The 19600-nt window shown below is 40.7% G+C and overlaps 1 protein-coding gene across 3 annotated transcripts in view; it reads left to right on the forward strand.

The window, feature by feature from the left end:
- Positions 1-5315, forward strand: part of TMEM156 (transmembrane protein 156) — a 50347-nt gene extending 45032 nt beyond the window's left edge. The window contains exons 6-7 of one of the 3 annotated variants that reach the window (XM_024731705.1): positions 2578-2680; positions 4720-5315. In XM_024731705.1, coding sequence (XP_024587473.1) covers positions 2578-2680; positions 4720-4732 — 116 coding nt within the window. In that variant the 3' untranslated portion in view covers positions 4733-5315. Of the gene's footprint in view, positions 1-2574; positions 2681-4719 lie in introns of all 3 variants that reach the window. The other 2 variants (XM_024731704.1, XM_024731706.1) reach the window with 2 other exon arrangements.
- The last annotated feature ends 14285 nt before the right edge of the window (positions 5316-19600 follow it).

Genomic DNA, 19600 nt, shown 5'->3' on the forward strand with positions numbered 1-19600 from the left:
TTCAACACCCATTTATGATAAAAACTCTCCAGAAAGTGGCACAGAGGGAACCTACCTCAACATAATAAAAACCATAAATGACAAATCCACAGCAAACATCATTCTCAATGGTGAAAAACTGAAAGCATTTCCTCTAAGATCAGGAACAAACAAGGATGTCCACTCTCACTGCTATTATTCAACAGAGATTTGGAAGTCCTAGCCATGGCAGTCAGAGAAGAAAAAGAAATAAAAGGAATACAAATTGGAAAAGAAGAAGTAAAACTGTCACTGTTTGCAGATGACATGATACTATACATAGAGAATCCTAAAGATGCCACCAGAAAACTACTAGAGCTAATCAATGAATTTGGTAAAGTTGCAGGATACAAAATTAATGCACAGAAATCTCTTGCATTCCTATACACTAATGATGAAAAATCTGAAAGAGAAATTAAGGAAACACTCCCATTTACCATTGCAACAAAAAGAATAAAATACCTAGGAATAAACCTACCTAGGGAGACAAAAGACCTGTATGCAGAAAACTATAAGACACTGATGAAAGAAATTAAAGATGATACCAACAGATGGAGAGATATACCATGTTCTTGGATTGGAAGAATCAATATTGTGAAAATGACTATACTACCCAAAGCAATCTACAGATTCAATGCAATCCCTATCAAATTACCAATGGCATTTTTTACAGAACTAGAACAAAAAATCTTAAAATTTGTATGGAGACACAAAAGACCCCGAATAGCCAAAGCAGTCTTGAGGGAAAAAAACGGAGCTGGAGGAATCAGACTCCCTGACTTCAGACTATACTACAAAGCTACAGTAATCAAGACAGTATGGTACTGGCACAAAAACAGAAACATTGATCAATGGAACAAGATAGAAAGCCCAGAGAGAAACCCATGCACCTATGGTCAACTAATCTATGACAAAGGAGGCAAAGATATACAATGGAGAAAAGACAGTCTCTTCAATAAGTGGTGCTGGGAAAACTGGACAGCTACATGTAAAAGAATGAAATTAGAACACTCCCTAACACCATACACAAAAATAAACTCAAAATGGATTAGAGACCTAAATGTAAGACCGGACACTATAAAACTCTTAGAGGAAAACATAGGAAGAACACTCTTTGACATAAATCACAGCAAGATCTTTTTTGATCCACCTCCTAGAGTAATGGAAATAAGAACAAAAATAAACAAATGGGACCTCATCAAACTTAAAAGCTTTTGCACAGCAAAGGAAACTGTAAACAAGATGAAAAGACAAGCCTCAGAATGGGAGAAAATATTTGCAAACAAATGAACAGACAAAGGATTAATCTCCAAAATATATAAACAGCTCATGCAGCTCAATATTAAAGAAACAAACAACCCAATCCAAAAATGGGCAGAAGACCTAAATAGACATTTCTCCAAAGAAGACATACAGATGGCCAAGAAGCACATGAAAAGCTGCTCAACATCACTAATTATTAGAGAAATGCAAATCAAAACTACAATGAGGGGCCTTCCCTGGTGGCACAGTGGTTGAGAGTCCACCTGCCAATGCAGGGGACACAGGTTCATGCCCCGGTCCAGGAAGATCCCACATGTTGCGGAGCGTCTGGGCCCGTAAGCCATGGCTGCTGAGCCTGCGTGTCCGGAGCCTGTGTTCCGCAACGGGAGAGGCCACAATAGTGAGAGGCCTGCGTACAGCAAAAAAACCAAAAACAACAACAATAAAAGCTACAATGAGGTACCACCTCACACCAGTTAGAATGGGCATCATCAGAAAATCTACAAACAACAAATGCTGGAGAGGGTGTGGAGAAAAGGGAACCCTCTTGCACTGTTGGTGGGAATGTAAATTGATACAGCCACTATGGAGAACAGTATGGAGGTTCCTTAAAGAACTAAAAATAGAATTACCATATGACCCAGCAATCCCACTACTGGGCATATACCCAGAGAAAACCATAATTCAAAAAGACACATGCACTCCAATGTTCATTGCAGCACTATTTACAATAGCCAGGTCATGGAGGCAACCTAAATGTCCATTGACAGATGAATCGATAAAGAAGATGTGGTACATATATACAATGGAATATTACTCAGCCATAAAAAGGAACGAAATTGGGTCATTTGTTGAGATGTGGATGGATCTAGAGACTGTCATACAGAGTGAAGTAAGTCAGAAAGAGAAAAACAAATATCGTATATTAATGCATGTATGTGGAACCTAGAAAAATGGTACAGATGAACCGGTTTGCTGGGCAGAAATGAGATACAGATGTTGAGAACAAATGTATGGACACCAAGGGGGAAAGCCGCTGGGGGGTGGGGATGGTGGTGTGATGAATTGGGCGATTGGGATTGACATGTATACACTGATGTGTATAAAATTGATGACTAATAAAAAAAAAAAGAATGTCAGAGTTGCAGGCAGGAAATTTAGCAAGTCGTGGAAACTGCCAAAGTCCTGTCTAGGTGGAAGGCATGGTTCTCTTACTACATTGGAATATACTGTGTCTACTTTCACATTGCTCTTGACTAAATACAGACTAGAACAGCTCTCCTTCTTAAACAGCAGAGACCATGCAGAGGCTGCCTATGGCTCATGTCAAGGATGTGCTTCCTCCAATACCAGAACTAGAAGTTACTTCCACGGCACATCAGCAAGGTCAATATACACGGTGAGTGATGCTTCAGCTTTATTGACGATTTGACTATTCATTATAAATGTGAATAGATCCAAGGAGGTATAGTATTCCCCAAACTGCATTTCTATCCGGGTGTAGGAGATAGAAAGTGATGAACTTGCAAAATCAGTTCATATGAATTAGATGGCATGAAATAAAATCACTGTTTCCTCCAAGGTCTAGGAAGGACCAGTAAACTAATCTCTTAGTTTGTTGAACAACATGTGCCCTGAGATTTCTGCTCATCTCTTGGTACTGTTTCCTGGGGTTGAGTCATAAGTCCAGTAGGCTAATCATTATTTCACTTGGAACATGAGAAAAGAGAGAATGTAAATTTGTAAAGCAGAACTACTCACTGACTTTCAACTACTGAAATAAAAACTTCTCTAAATTTAATACTTGATAACCTAGATTAATGCACATTGATTTCCATGTATTTGAATACAAAACTGTGATCAGAAGTGTCTTAGAAATCTTTTTCTTTCATTCAACAAATATTTATTAAATAGCTATTTTGTTAAAGGCACTACTGATAACCACTGCAGGGGGTATAAAAATTATAACAGGGACTAGAAGGGAAACTAGCATTTCTTAGTATTCTTTTATTGTGCTTGGTGGTAATAGACTAGATCATTTACTGTTTATAATATTTGGGTCCTGGCAGGAAACTGATGGTATACTCATATTGAATAACTTGGGGAGAGTTTCATAAAGGGCCTATTAAGCCAGGATGTGGGAAAACCAAAAAAGGACAGTGTAGCATCCTAGGACTAGTAACTGGGGGCACTGCTACTGTCCCTAAGACTAAAGGGACAAGGAACTCAGAGAGACAAAGACAGAAGCACACACATACACACACAGAAGGAATATGTGGGGAGGGCTGCCTGATAGGAGCTGTGGCGTTTGGTCATGGACACAACAGCCTGTGGTTGCCCTGAGGAGAGAGAATGAATATCCTAACTTGGCTGTTCTTTTTTCCCAATGTCCAGTACTCCCCATTGGCCAAACCCAACCAGAGCCAGAGGACACTGGCGCTGATTGAGACAGTTCATATAGATTGGCCTCCCAGACCACCAAGCAAAGTGGACAAAAGGGGAGGGAAGATCTGGAGAGACAACCAAAGGGATCCAGAATAGGTGGCCCAATACATCAAACTGGAAACTAAGTGCCAAGGAACACTTTGTCTTCAGGACTAGAGAGAGGCAGGTCTTCGTGCTTGGGTCTTTAGTGCAATCAGGGTGTGCTGTTGGCTCAGAAATTCCTAGGGAGAATATAATGTCATCATATAATTGTTTTAATGAAATGTTACTGGCTACTATGCTTGATATTTCTCATTCTGGTCCTCATTCTTGGATGCTCAAGCTTGCACGTGAAGAGCTCTCCTCTGTCCTTTTACCAAATGCTTTTGGAGCACCTACTGTGTGCCAAGAATTCTGCTACTCATTGACAAAATAACATGCAGTCCATCAGTGGAGGCATCAGATTAGGGAATCCCTAATTCCAACTGAGTGTCAAGTACCATGATGGAGGCACCCACAAGGGACTTGGGGAGCGTTATGGGGAGACCCCTCATTCAGAGGACATGTTGCCTAGCATTTAATAGATGTCCAATAAATATTTAGTGGACATAAGTATTGAGTGAATGGATAAATCTCAACTTCTGTGTCTCTCTACTAGAAGCATGGACTCCTGTAACCAAAAGAAACTTGTGTGAACACTTTCACTTTTATTTTATATAAGTGGAAAATAAGCCAAAAAAATATAGTGGCAGAGGCTGGAGGAGACCCTAGGTTTCCTGGGACCTAGGCTGAGAAGTTTATTACCACTAACCACACTGTCTACTTGGGGATATAAAGGAGGGTCCATGGCATAACAAAGGATTGGAAAGAGCCCTTAATCAGTGACTTTAGGAAGTTTTTCGTGTTCTTATAAGACATAGTTTTAATAAACGGTTTAAATTTTTTTTCCACTAATTATTTTCAGGTCAACAACATTTTTGTGTGAATAATATTTGCCTTTTTTTAAATCTTCAGACTATCCTTATGAATTCCTCTGGGCGATTTGGACTGAACCCTTCTGAAGAGTATTCATAATTCTATTCTGGGAATGAGTTAACTGGTAATAGTTGGTCTGGCTGAGGATGCACAATAGGAACCAGTAGGAGTGCTGACTGGTTGATGGAAACTAACTCAACAGCACTCATTTGACCCAGGAGATCAAAGGCACAAGAGTTTTTTTCAGGAAGGCATTATGAGTCATGGAAAACAAGCTAATGAAACCCATGGAAAAAGCAAGAGAACACTTCCTCTCTTTGTTTATCCATCATTATACAGCTTACACTAGTCCCAAGATTTTGATTTTGAGGAACCAAAAACAGGGTTGAGGATGCAAATCCTCTCTCTCACTGGCCCACATTGCAGATCCTGATTTTATGTTTTCTTAAATAGATGGATTGTTTCTATTTGGCAAATTGCTTAAGAGGACCTGGGTTGTTTGTTTATACATTTGTTTGCATGTGTAAAGCTTTCCTCCTTTTGGCACTGGGATGTTTAAAAAAAATTCAAAACACCAAAATAAAATGAATTTAAGTGAAATACTTGAATGTTTAAGTCTAATAACAATATGTTTCCTCTGTTTCCTTTGGCTTTCATCTTTTCATAGCTATCACTGATGTCAAGAATAATTATAGTTATTAATTACTGTAAAATCATATATAAAAAAGAGGATAGTTCTTAACATTGAAAAATACTTTCAAAAGAATCAATATTGTTAAAATGGCCTTACTACCCAAAGCAATCTACAGATTTAATGTGATCCCTATCAAATACCCATGACAGTTTTCACAGAACTAGAAAAAATAATCCTAAAATTTATATGGAACAATAAAAGACCCCAAATTGCCAAAGCAATCTTGAGGGGAAAAAAAAAAAAACCAAAGCAGGAGGCATAACCCTCTCATACTTCAGACAATACTACAAAGCTACAGTAATCAAAACAGTGTGGTATTGGCACAAAAACAGACATATGGATCAATGGGACAGAATAGAGAGCTCAGAAGTAAACCCACACACCTATGGTCAATAATCTTTGACAAAGGAGGTAAGAATACACAATGGGAAAAAGACAGTCTCTTCAGCAAGTGGTGCTGGGAAAGTTGGATAGCTGCATGTAAATCAATGAAGTTAGAATACACTCTCACACTATGCACAAAAATAAACACAAAATGGCTAAAAGACTTAAACATAAGACATGACACCATAAAATTCCTAGAAGAGAACATAGGCAAAACATTCTCTGACATAAATTTTACCAATGTTTTCTTAGGTCAGTCTCCCAAGGCAATAGAAATAAAACCAAAAATAAACAAATGGGATCTAATGAAACTTACAAGCTTTTGTACAGCAAAAGAAACATAAACAAAATGAAAAAGCAACCTATGGAATGGGAGAAAATATTTGCAAATGATGAGATGAACAAGGCCTAATTTCCAAAATATACAAGCTCATACAACTCAACAACAGAAAAACAAACAACCCAATCGAAAAATGAGCAGAAGACCTAAATAGACATTTCTCCAAAGAAGACATACAGATGGCCAACAGGCACATGAAAAGATGCTCAACATTGCTAATTACAGTACGTCCCCTACATATGAACCTTCAAGTTGCGAACTTTCAGAGATGCGAACATGTGTTCGCATGCCCAATCATGTAAATTCATGTGTCTGGCATACCTTGTCACGTGTGTGCATCCTCTACAAGTGGTTGTGCTTTTGTATACAGTACTGTATAGAGTACAGTATCATTATTTCAAGCCCAGGATGTCCAGAAGCAAGCGTAAAAGCAGTGGTATATAGCCGATTGTGTTAGTTGGGTACTTAGGCTAACTTTGTTGGACTTACGAACAAATTGGACTTATGAATACGCTCTTGGAAGGGACCTTGTTTGTATGTAGGGAACTTACTGTATTAGAGAAATGCAAATCAAAAGTACAATGAGGTATCACCTCACACTGATCAGAATGGCCATCACTAAAAATTCTACAAATAATAAATGCTGGGGAGGGTGTAGAGGAAAGGGAACCCTCCTACACTGTTGGTGGGAAAGTAAGTTGGTGCAGCCACTATGGAAAACATTATGGAGGGTCCTCAAAAAACTAAAAATAGAACTACCATATGACCCAGCGATCCCACTCCTGGGCATATATCTGGGCAAAACTATAATTCAAAAAGATACATGCACGCCTGTGATAACCTAGAAGGGTGGGACAGGGGAGTGGGAGGGAGGCTCAAGGGGAAGGGCATATATGTATACATATAGCTAATTCACCTTGTTGTACAGCAGAAACCAACACAACATTGTAAAGCAACTATACTCTAATTAAAAAAAGAAAAAAAAAAAAGATACATGTACCACTATGTTCATAGCAGCACTATTCACAATAGCCAAGACATGGAAACAACCTAAATGTCCATCAGCAGACGAATGGATAAAGAAGATGTGCTGTATATATACAATGGAATATTACTCAGCCTTAAGAAAGAATGAAATAATGCCATTTACAGCAACATGGATAGACTTAGAGATTATCATATTAAGCAAAGTAAGTCAGACAGAGAGACAAATACCATATGATATCACTTCTATGTGGAATCCAAAATATGACACAAATGAATCTATCTACGAAATAGAAACAGACTCACAGACATAGAGAAAAGACTTGTGGTTGCCAAGGGGGAGTGGGTGGGGGAGGGATGGAGTGGGAACCTGGGGTTAGCAGATGTAAGCTATTATATGTAGAATGGATAAACAACAAGGTCCTACTGGATAGCACAGGGAACTATATTCAACATCCTGAGATAACCCATAATGGAAAAGAATATCAAAAAGAATGTATATGTATAACTGAATCACTTTGCGGTACAGCAGAAATTAACACAACATTGTAAACCAACTATACTTCAATTTTAAAAAGGAAAAGAAAACACCTTCTGAGAGTTAAGGTGGAACTTAATCTCCTGATGTCATTATATGGTTAAAAGTGCTTATCTGAGTAGATTTTCAGAGTTTAACTGCAGGGTCAGATTTAACATTAAGCAACATAACAGGAATGAATGTTTCAGCACACAAGTTTTTTTGGTACTCCAGTTTTTTTTGTTGTTGTTGTTAGATCACAAACTGAGATTCTAATTGTAAAATTTAGGGATTGAGGATTTGGCAAATGGAATTCTACTAGTCATACTTTTTCTTATTTGTATATCCCTGATTAATAGGTGAGTCAGGCTCAGGTCTGGGATACTTCAGCAGGAATTGAGGGATGTCACACTCTTTGAAGTATGGACCTTATATACAGTTTCTGAGAAGTCAAATTATTGTTTCCTTGCATATCACCTATTATGATCTGACAAATGACTTGGAAATCAATGGCAACTTGGCTTACAAAAGGCATGAATTAAGCTTCAAGTTCTGTTACATTGTGGCAGCTTTTAGAAGCTAATTTCACTTATTTATTAAAATACTAGACTTTAACAGAAACTGTGAAGCACTGAAAGAGGTAGTGTTATGGGCTGTCTGCCCACAGCAAGCTTACAATGTGGTGGAGGAGACAGGATATGAATGCCGCTAGTTATAATACTAGATGCAATGGTAAGGTAAGTGTCATTAGCAGGCTCCATGCTTCACGCTGAGAGCTCACAGGCCAAAAGAACCATTGCCAGTGGGGGTAATCTGGTGGGCTTCTTGGGAAGGCCACTTTTGAGCAGGGTCTGGAAGATGGCTTTTCCTGTTCTCTCAATAGAAGTCAAATCTCCCAAGTATACATGTTCTCAGCCCTCGTAGCCCTTTTCATATTGGTCATTTACAATTATTTTTGTGGTTGTTAATTAATGTCTGTCTCCTTCTCTAGACTGGTTCTGCTCACCATACTATCCCTGGCAGTTGGTAGAATGCTCAGCTCACAGTAGGCGCTTAATAAATATTTGTTGGATGGAGAACTATTTATTGAGCCTCCCTGTGCATCAGGCACATTCCGTGTATAATCATTTCCTCTCACAACTGCTCTTAGGTGTCATTACCCCTGAGGAAGCTGAGGCCAAGGGAAGCTCACCAGTTTGCCTGCCATCTCTGGACTAGTATTTGGCTCCAGGCAAGGTCTGTAAAGCCGGTGCTACTCCCAGGACTCGCACTGTGGGGTGGAGATGGGGCAAAGGGTGCGGGATCCTTGGAGGGGGTGCCTGAGAAAAGGGCTCCCTCCGAGAATACCAGCGGCCTCTCTTCTGGGAGTGCAAAGAGGCTGGGTGAACCTGCCTTCGGAGGAGGCCTCTGATGGAACTGCCTCGGCATTGCTGGTCCTGCATGTCTCCCTCAGCCCCGCAGTTCTGCTCGCCTCCCTGCCCGCCTGGCTCCAATAAAAACGACCCTGTGTTCCCGGGTGCCTGGTGTGACGCCTGGTTTCCAGTCTACACAGCTGAGCCTGACTTTTAGCCCATCCCGGTTTTCAACTGGTTCCACATCTGACATTGACCCACCTCACACCCCTTCCCTATGACTTATATCTTTGTCGTCGTGTGTCTGTGGCTCTCACCGCAGGCTCCCCTTCCCAGCTGTGAGCCACACTCACCTCCTTGACCTCTGTGTCCTTCTCAGCAGCCGGGACCCCAGCACTCCATGCAGAGGGGTTCAGGTGTGGACTGGAGGGGGAGGGAACCCGGCACCAGGCAGGGAGGCTGCCAGCGTTGCTCAGTCACTGAGCAGACACGGTGGAATTAGAGTGGTAGAAAGAGGGAGAGAGCGAGAGAGAGGGTGCGAGGGGAGAATTGGTGGCACTTGGCAATGATTTGATGCAGGTGTGGGAGTGAGGGTGGGGCAGGAGAAGGCGGAGAGAAGAGGCACGGAGGGCACCCCTCCGGATCTCTATGTGGGAAAAACAGCATCACCCGAATTTATAGCTGCTAGCATGGGTTTCTAGAAGAATTTTCATTTCCCTAAGGATTCCCTTCAAACTTTACTTTCATCCTGGTTGTAACTTCTTCCCCCTGCCCCCTGCATCCTTAGTCATCCTGGATGGAGCAGTCATTTTTCAGACAACCTTGCTCCTTCTGCCTCCTTTCTGACTGTGACATCTGCCCTTTCCTTCCATCTGTAGAAATCCTCTCCACCCATCAAAGGCAGAAAGGCTACCTTGTCTCCAGCCCCTGCTGACCGCAGCTGGAATAATGTCTCTTTTCTGTGCTTTCCCAGCATTTAGTCCTCTTGCAAAGTACTTCTCCATCCTGCCTCACACCACAACCATTGTACTCATGTCTGTTTCCCCACCAGATGGTGAGGAGACTTGGAACCACATCTTCTCCAGCTTCTGAATCCCCAGGGACAGGTACTCACTTCTCCCTACCCGCTCCTCCCTTGCAATGCTCATCAATGGAGCTTGACAGATGTTGGCTGTAAATTCAGCACAGCGGTTACCTCTAAGGCGATGGGGAAGGGGATGGGGCTGGGCAGCTACATGCCAGGGACTTCTAACACAACTGTCATGTTCTGTTATAAACTTGGTGGTGGGTATATGGGAGTCTTTGTGTCATGATTCTATGTAGCTTACATATATTTTAAAATATACTTTTGTACCTACACGAAATTTAATAAAACGAAATTTTACAAAGGATAAATAGCATATAAATTGCATCTTCCTTTCTCCCTCTGTCAGAAGATAGCTCTGTCTGTCTCTCTCCCAACTATATTTCTTTCCCTTCATGTAAAACATGGTAGACTAAAGACTTGGAATCAATTTTCTGACAGTTGATTCTCATGATCTGATTTTGCTTACTTCCTTCTCTATTTTTTATTTTACTTCTCTTTTCTGTCTGTATCTTTCTTAACCATCTCCAACTATTGGTGCTATTCTGATGGATGGCAATCTTAGGATAATGAGTGGAAGGAAGTTCTTACATTTTTAAAATCCAAATAAGGTATGTTATTGATTAACTGAGAGATATGACAACAAAAGATGCATTTAAAAATCCTCTGTGAACTGGGAATCATGTACTTTAGTAAAGATAGGGTAGTCTAGAAGCTTCTATAATTTGAAAGACAAGATGAAGTGTGCATGCAAGTGCATGGAGCAAAACAGGACATTGTGGCAAAAAATAATACTCACAAAATTCTTTGGATGAGTTATTTTCTCACCTGAGAGTTAAGGCTGTTTCCAGAGAGAAATATGGAGATAAATTTATTGCTTATTGAAAGAATATCATTTTGAGGGTTATAATTGAGGTACTTTCATCTGCAAATAATAGCAGGCCCAAATCAAAATGACAGAAATTATACGATAAATTAAATTACTGTCTTACCTAATAGAAATTCTGAATAGGGTGCTTCCCAAGTTGGTGAATTCAAGAACTCACATCATCGAGCACACAGGTTCTTTCCTCCTTTTCCTCTCTGCCACCTTCAACTTGTTGGCTTTTGCCTTCAGGCTTCCCCTCTTATGGTTTCAAGAAGAGATTGTATTAAATGGTGGTGCCACAGCATCAGCCATCAGCACATTCTTACACCACAGTATCCTTTTTAAGAGTAAAGAAACTTTATAAGAAGACCCCTCCTGGAAAGATTTCTCCTCATGTCAGAGCATCTAGAATTGGATCACAGACCCACCCTTAAACCCACCAATGACAGGACAGGGGGTTGGGAACATTATGACTAGTTTAGAAGATCTCAGATTTGCTTTAGGGGAGAGGAATTGACCATCAGAATGAAAACAGGGCTCTGTAAACATGGAAGAAGAGGAAATGACTATTGGGTGGCTCTGGGAATGTTCCTCCTCAATTCCAAGGAGATGTGCAGAGAGAAACTGATTGAAGACAAAACACAGGCTTGTTTATGTTCCCCCCAGAACAATCTCTTGGGGGCATGCTAAGGCTGTTTGCCAAGCATGTGTCATTGACCAACATTTCACGATGGGTGTCAACAGCGTTGTCATGGGGCCATTATCTCCCTCCAAAGACATGTCTATTTTCAGAAGGACTGTGAAAATAACCCAACAATTTCCACATAGAAAAGTGATATCAGTGTGTGATATTACAAAGGCAGGCACAACATTTGTAGTGAAGAGCTGCATGGTCGTCATTACCTTTCTTTCGTGGCCTTATGTGACTTTCCTCTTAGGAATTCTCTCTCGTCCACTGAATGATGTCTTGGCAAGACTGTAAATCATGGTTTCTTTCCCATTGGGCAAGGGGTGACATATGACCCGAGCTAGACCAATTTGACCCACTTCCTTAGGACTTTGATTTATAGCAACATGAAGGTGGAAAAAAAGATCTGAGCTTCTTCATTCCAGCTGCTGAGTCATTCCTGCTTTTAGACACCCCAATATCTCCCTACCCCCACCAAACTGCCTTGGTCCTGAGCCTGATTCTCCAGTCTTACCTTTGATTCTGTGAGCTACGAGTAACATCCTTGCAAAAAGATTCTTTCCTGCTTCAGTTTCAGAGTTGGTTTCTGTTGCCTGCTATATACATCTAACATCTACTTTATTTCATAAAATCACAGGATGTCTGAGCTGTAAGAGATCTTATAGATCATTTGGTCAATGCCCTCATTTTACAGCTGAGGAAATTGAAGCTCCCAGGGGTTAAGTGTTTCACCCAAGGTTACATTACAGCTTGTCAGTGACAGAATTGGGAATAAGACAGGGTCTCCTTTGCCCAGGGTAGTGCAGTCAGTTTTTAATTTTAATTCCTTTTTAGTATAAACCACAGCCTGACTTTCTCCTCTCTCTCTCATGATTAACACAGAATAGTGACTTTAAAATCTTCATTTCCCCCTGTAAACTGACAATTTGCTTTGTGTAGTTAAAAAAACTTGTTTCAGAGATAGTCCTTTCAGGTATATGGCATCTGGTAAAGACAGACATCAGTTTATATCCTTACATGGAGCCTTAATTCCTTCCAGCTATCTATAAATGTTTATTTTTCTCTTGAAATTCATGTTTGGAAAGGAAGTGGTTTGCTCTAGGGAAACATATGGGCTAGGGCTCTGAAAGTGATTATCTACCATTTTTAACTCTAGCTTCTAGCTGTGTGCATTTGGGGAGAGCCTTCCTCAATTCACACTAAAAGATATATATCTGCTCTATTTTTTCAGGTGCTTTAGGGCAGTTGTACCTCATATAACTGCTGCCAAAATAGCCCAGTGTTAGGGTAGGAGTTGAGGAGGGGTTTAATGTAGTACTAATTATGTGCCTGTCTCTATTTTAAGCACCATACCAGAAGGTAAGTACCTCTATCAGGATCCCAACTTATAGGTGAAGAAATTAAGGCAAAGAGAGGTCAAGCAGTTGCTCAAGGACACACAGGTTTAAGTGGCAGAGTTGAGGTTTGAACCCAGGTGGTCTGGGTTCAAAGTCCATGTCCTTAACCCTCTTCCCTGTTACATCTTAATTATGGAATCTCTCTATGGAGGTAAAAGTAGATCCATTTTCTTAGGAAGAGATTGTCCAATACCTTTTCATAAACACTTCTAGCAGGGGGTTCTATAGCATGAATCTCTCGTGTCCCAACACTGCTTGGACGGTATACTTAAAAAGCACTGCTCAACGGCAAGTACTCCTCCTCAACAAATGCTTTTCTTGTCTCTACCCATGCAACAAAGCACATCTAAAGAACTTAATTATTTGGTAGTTGTGAGAAAAACTGCACAGAAGGAAGCTTTTTGCTCTGGATGCTCATAAAATGGATCAAAGGTAAATCATTTAATAGATTTTTAAAAGAATTAAATTCTTTGAACTCATCTCAAGATCCCCTTTGGTGAATGATATTAATTATAGTGCAAAAACAGCCAAATATTGATTAGAAAAAGCTGTGAACTAAGTACCTGGAAATTCCCTTTCTGCTTATGGGTTCAAAACATTTTTCTACTTGAAATTTGTTACAGAGAAACAGGAAATCATCTCTATTCCCCATCCTATTTTGGCAAACGGACAATATTTTTAGGCAATTTACCAAAACAAAGTTCCACTACATCAAAACAAATCAAGAGTGCTTAATGGGGGGCACCTTCAAGATGGCAGAAGAGTAAGATGTGGAGATCACCTTCCTCTCCACAAATACATCAGAAATACGTCCACATGTGGAACAGCTCCTACAGAACACCTACTGAACGCTGGCAGAAGACCTCAGACCTCCCAAAGGGCAAGAAACTCCCCACGTACCTGGGTAGGGCAAAAGAGAAAAGAACAAACAGAGACAAAAGAATACGGACAGGACATGCACCTCTGGGAAGGAGCTGTGAAGGAGAAAACGTTTCCACACACTAAGAAGCCCCTTCGCGGGCGGAGACTGCGGGTGGCAGAGGGAAGCTTCGGAGCCGCGGAGGAGAGCGCAGCAACAGGGGTGCGGAGGGCAAAGCGGAGAGATTCCCGCACAGAGGATCAGTGCCGACCAACACTCACCAGCCCGAGAGGCTTGTCTGCTCACCCGCTGGGACGGGCGGGGCTGGGAGCTGACACTCGGGCTTCGGTCACATCCCAGGGAGAGGACTGGCGGCGTGAACACAGCCCGAAGGGGGTTAGTGCGCCACGGCTAGCCGGGAGGGAGTCCGGGGGAAAGTCTGGACCTGCTGAAGAGGCAAGAGACCATTGTTTCGGGGTGTGAGAGGAGAGGGGATTCACAGCACCGCCTAAACGAGCTCCACAGACGGGCGCGAGCCGCGGCTAACAGCGCGGACCCCAGAGACGGGCATGAGACACTAAGGCTGCTGCTGCCGCCACCAAGAAGCCTGTGTGCGAGCACAGGGCACTATCCACACCTCCTCTTCCGGGAGCCTGTGCAGCCCGCCACTGCCAGGGTCCCGTGATCCAGAGACAACTTCCCGGGAGAACGCAAGGCGCGCCTCAGGCTGGTGCAATGTCACGCCGGCCTCTGCCGCCGCATGCTTGCCCTGCACTCTGTGCCCCTCCCACCCCCGGCCTGAAGGAGCCAGAGCTCCTGAATCGGCTGCTCCTTTAACGCCGTCCCGTCTGAGCGAAGAACAGACGCCCTCAGGCGACCTACACTCAGAGGCAGGTCCAAATCCAAAGCTGAACCCAGGGAGCTGTGCGAACAAAGAAGAGAAAGGGAAATCTCTCCCAGCAGCCTCAGGCGCAGCGGATTAAATCTCCTCAATCAACATGATGTACCCTGCACCTGTGGAATACATGAATAGACAACGAATCATCCCAAATTGAGGGGGTGGACTTTGGGAGCAATGATATATATATATATTTTTAACCTTTTTCTCTTTTTGTGAGTGTGTATGTGTATGCTTCTGTGTGTGGTTTTGTCTGTATAGCTTTGCTTTCACCATTTGTCCTAGGGTTGTCTTTTTTTTTAACTTTCTAAAATTTTTTTCTTTTTTCTTTTTTTTTTTTTTTTGCGGTACGCAAGCATGTGGGATCTTCTTGGACCGGGGCACGAACCCGTGTCCCCTGCATCGGCAGGCAGGCGGACTCTCAATCACTGCGCCACCAGGGAAGCCCTAAAATTTTTTTCTTAATAATTATTTTTTATTTTATCCTCTTTCTTTCTTTCTTTCTTCCTTCCTTCCTTTCTTTTCTTTCTTTCGTTCTTTTTTCTCCCTTTTATTCTGAGCCATGTGGATGAAAGGCTCTTGGTGTTCCAGCCAGGAGTCAGTGCTGTGCCTCTGAGGTGGGAGAGCCAACTTCAGAACACTGATCCACAAGACACCTCCCAGCTCCATGTAATATCAAACGGTCAAAATCTCCCAGAGATCTCCATCTCAACGCCAAGACCCAGCTTCACTCAACGACCAGCAAGCTACAGTGCTGGACACCCTATGCCAAACAACTAGCAAGACAGGAACACAGCCCCATCCATTAGCAGAGAGGCTGCCTAAAATCATAATAAGGCCACAGACACCCCAAAACACACCACCAGATGTGGACCTGCCCACCAGAGAGACAAGATCCAGCCTCATCCACCAGAACACAGGCACTAGTCCTCTCCACCAGGAAGCTTACACAAACCACTGCTCCAACCTTAGCCACTGGGAACAGACACCAAAAACAACGGGAACTACGAATTTGCAGCCTGGGAAAAGGAGACCCCAAACACAGTAAGTTAAGCAAAATTAGAAGACAGAGAAACACACAGCAGATGAAGGAGTGAGGTAAAAATCCACCAGACTAAACAAATGAAGAGGAAATAGGTAGTCTACCTGAAAAAGAATTCAGAGTAATGATAGTAAAGATGATCCAAAATCTTGAAAATAGAATGGAGAAAATACAAGAAACATTTAACAAGGACCTAGAAGAGCTAAAGAGCAAACAAACAATGATGAACAACACAATACATGAAATTAAAAATTTTCTAGAAGGAATCAATAGCAGAATAACTGAAGCAGAAGAACCGACAAGTGACCTGGAAGATAAAATAGTGGAAATAACTACTGCAGAGCAGAATAAAGAAAAAAGAATGTAAAGAATTGAGGACAGTCTCAGAGACCTCTGGGACAAGATTCAATGCACCAACATTCGAATTATAGGGGTCCCAGAAGAGGAAAAGAAAAAGAAAGGGACTGAGAAAATATTTTAAGAGATTATGGTTGAAAAATTCCCAAATATGGGAGAGGAAATAGTTAATCAAGTCCAGGAACACAGAGAGTCCCATACAGGATAAATCCAAGGAGAAACATGCCAAGACACATATTAATCAAACTATCAAAAATTAAATACAAAGAAAAAATATTAAAAGCAGCATGGGAAAAACAACAAATAACATACAAGGGAATCCCCATAAGGTTAACAGCTGATCTTTCAGCAGAAACTCTGCAAGCCAGAAGGGAGTGGCAGGACATATTTAAAGTGACAAAAGGGAAAAACCTACAGCCAAGATTACCCAGCAAAGATCTCATTCAGATTCAATGGAGAAATTAAAACTTTACAGACAAGCAAAAGCTAAGAGAATTCAGCGCCATCAAACCAGCTTTACAACAAATGCTAAAGGAACTTCTCTAGGCAGGAAACACAAGAGAAGGAAAAGACCTACAATAACAAACCCAAAACAATTAAGAAAATGGTAATAGGAATATACATATCAAGAATTACCTTAAACGTAAATGGATTAAATGCTCCAGCCAAAAGACATAGACTTGCTGAATGGATACAAAAACAAGACCCGTATATATGCTGTCTACAAGAGACCCACTTCAGACTTAGGGACACATACAGACTGAAAGTGAGGGAATGGAAAAAGATATTCCATACAAATGGAAATCAAAAAAAGCTAGAGTAGTAATTCTCATATAGGACAAAAAAGACTTTAAAATAAAGAGTATTACAAGAGACAAAGAAGGACACTACATAATGATCAAGAGATCAATCCAAGAAGAAGATATAACAATTGTAAGTATTTATGAAACCAACATAGGAGCATCTCAATACACAAGGCAAATGCTAACAGCCATAAAAGGGGAAATCGACAGTAACACAATCATAGTAGGGGACTTTAACACCCCACTTTCACTGATGGACAGATCATTCAAAATGAAAATAAACAAGGAAACACAAGTTTTAAATTAAACATTAAACAAGATGGACTTAATTGATATTTACAGGACATTCCATCCAAAAACAACTGAACACAATTTCTTCTCAAGTGCTGATGGAACACTCTCCAGGATAGATCATATCTTGGGTCACAAATCAAGTGTTGGTAAATTTAAGAAAACTGAAATCATATCAAGTATCTTTTCCGACCACAATGCTATGGGACTAGATATCAATTACAGGAAAAAATCTGTAAAAAATACAAACACATGGAGGCTAAAAAAGACGCTATTTAATAACCAAGACATCACTGAGGAAATCAAAAAATACCTAGAAACAAGTGACAATGAAAACACGATGACCCAAAACCTATGGGATGCAGCAAAAGCAGTTCTAAGAAGGAAGTTTATAGCAATACAATCCTACCTCAATAAACAAGAAACATCTCAAATAAACAACCTAATATTACACCTAAAGCAATTAGAGAAAGAAGAACAAAAATAACCCCAAAGTTAGCAGAAGGAAAAAAATTATAAAGATCAGATCAGAAATAAATGAAAAAGAAATGAAGGAAACAGTAGCAAAGATCAATAAAACTAAAAGCTGGTTCTTTGAGAAGATAAAATTGATAAACCATTAGGCAGACTCATCAAGAAAAAAAGGGAGAAGACTCAAATCAATAGAATTAGAAATGAGAAAGGAGAAGTAACAACTGACACTGCAGAAATACAAAGGATCATGACAGATTACCACAAGCAACTATATGCCAATAAAATGGACAACCTGGAAGAAATGGACAAATTCTTAGAAAAGCACAACCTTTTGAGACTGAACCAGGAAGAAATAGAAAATATAAACAGACCTATCACAAGCACTGAAATTGAGACTGTGATTAAAAATTTTCCAACAAACAAAAGCCTAGGACCAGATGGCTTCACAGGCAAATTCTATCAAACATTTAGAGAAGAGCTAACATCTATCCTTCTCAAACCTTCCAAAGCATAGCAGAGGGACGAATACTCTGAAACTCATCACCCTGATACCAAAACCAGACAAAGACGTCACAAAGAAAGAAAACTACAGGCCAATATCACTGATGAAAATAGATGCAAAAATCCTCCACAAATACCAGCAAACAGAATCCAACAGCACATTAAAAGGATCATACACCATGATCAAGTGGGGTTTATCCCAGGAATGCAAGGATTCTTCAGTATACGCAAATCAATCAATGTGATACACCAGATTAACAAATTGAAGGAGAAAAATCATATGATCATCTCAATAGATGCAGAAAAAGCTTTTGACAAAATTCAACACCCATATATAACAACCTCCAGAAAGCAGGTATAGAGGGAACTTACCTCAACATAATAAAGGCCATATATGACAAATCCACAACCAACATCATTCTCAATGGTGAAAAACTGAAACCATTTCCACTAAGATCAGGAACAAGACAAGGTTGCCCACTGTCACCGCTATTATTCAACATAGTTCTGGAAGTTTTAGCCACAGCAATCAGAAAACAAAAATAAAAGGAATCCAAATCGGAAAAGAAGAAATAAAGGTGTCACTGTTTGCAGATGACATGATACTATACATAGAGAATCCTAAAGACGCTACCAGAAAACTACTAGAGCTAATCAATGAGTTTGGTAAAGTAGCAGGATACCAAATTAATGCACAGAAATCTCTTTCATTCCTATGCACTAATGATGAAAAAACAGATGGCTTCACAGGCAAATTCTATCAAACATTTAGAGAAGAGCTAACATCTATCCTTCTCAAACCTTCCAAAGCATAGCAGAGGGACGAATACTCTGAAACTCATCACCCTGATACCAAAACCAGACAAAGACGTCACAAAGAAAGAAAACTACAGGCCAATATCACTGATGAAAATAGATGCAAAAATCCTCCACAAATACCAGCAAACAGAATCCAACAGCACATTAAAAGGATCATACACCATGATCAAGTGGGGTTTATCCCAGGAATGCAAGGATTCTTCAGTATACGCAAATCAATCAATGTGATACACCAGATTAACAAATTGAAGGAGAAAAATCATATGATCATCTCAATAGATGCAGAAAAAGCTTTTGACAAAATTCAACACCCATATATAACAACCTCCAGAAAGCAGGTATAGAGGGAACTTACCTCAACATAATAAAGGCCATATATGACAAATCCACAACCAACATCATTCTCAATGGTGAAAAACTGAAACCATTTCCACTAAGATCAGGAACAAGACAAGGTTGCCCACTGTCACCGCTATTATTCAACATAGTTCTGGAAGTTTTAGCCACAGCAATCAGAAAACAAAAATAAAAGGAATCCAAATCGGAAAAGAAGAAATAAAGGTGTCAC

Source organism: Neophocaena asiaeorientalis, unplaced genomic scaffold (assembly GCF_003031525.2).
Source record: "Neophocaena asiaeorientalis asiaeorientalis breed wild unplaced genomic scaffold, Neophocaena_asiaeorientalis_V1.1 scaffold39, whole genome shotgun sequence".
Classification (NCBI taxonomy): Eukaryota; Metazoa; Chordata; class Mammalia; order Artiodactyla; family Phocoenidae; genus Neophocaena; species Neophocaena asiaeorientalis.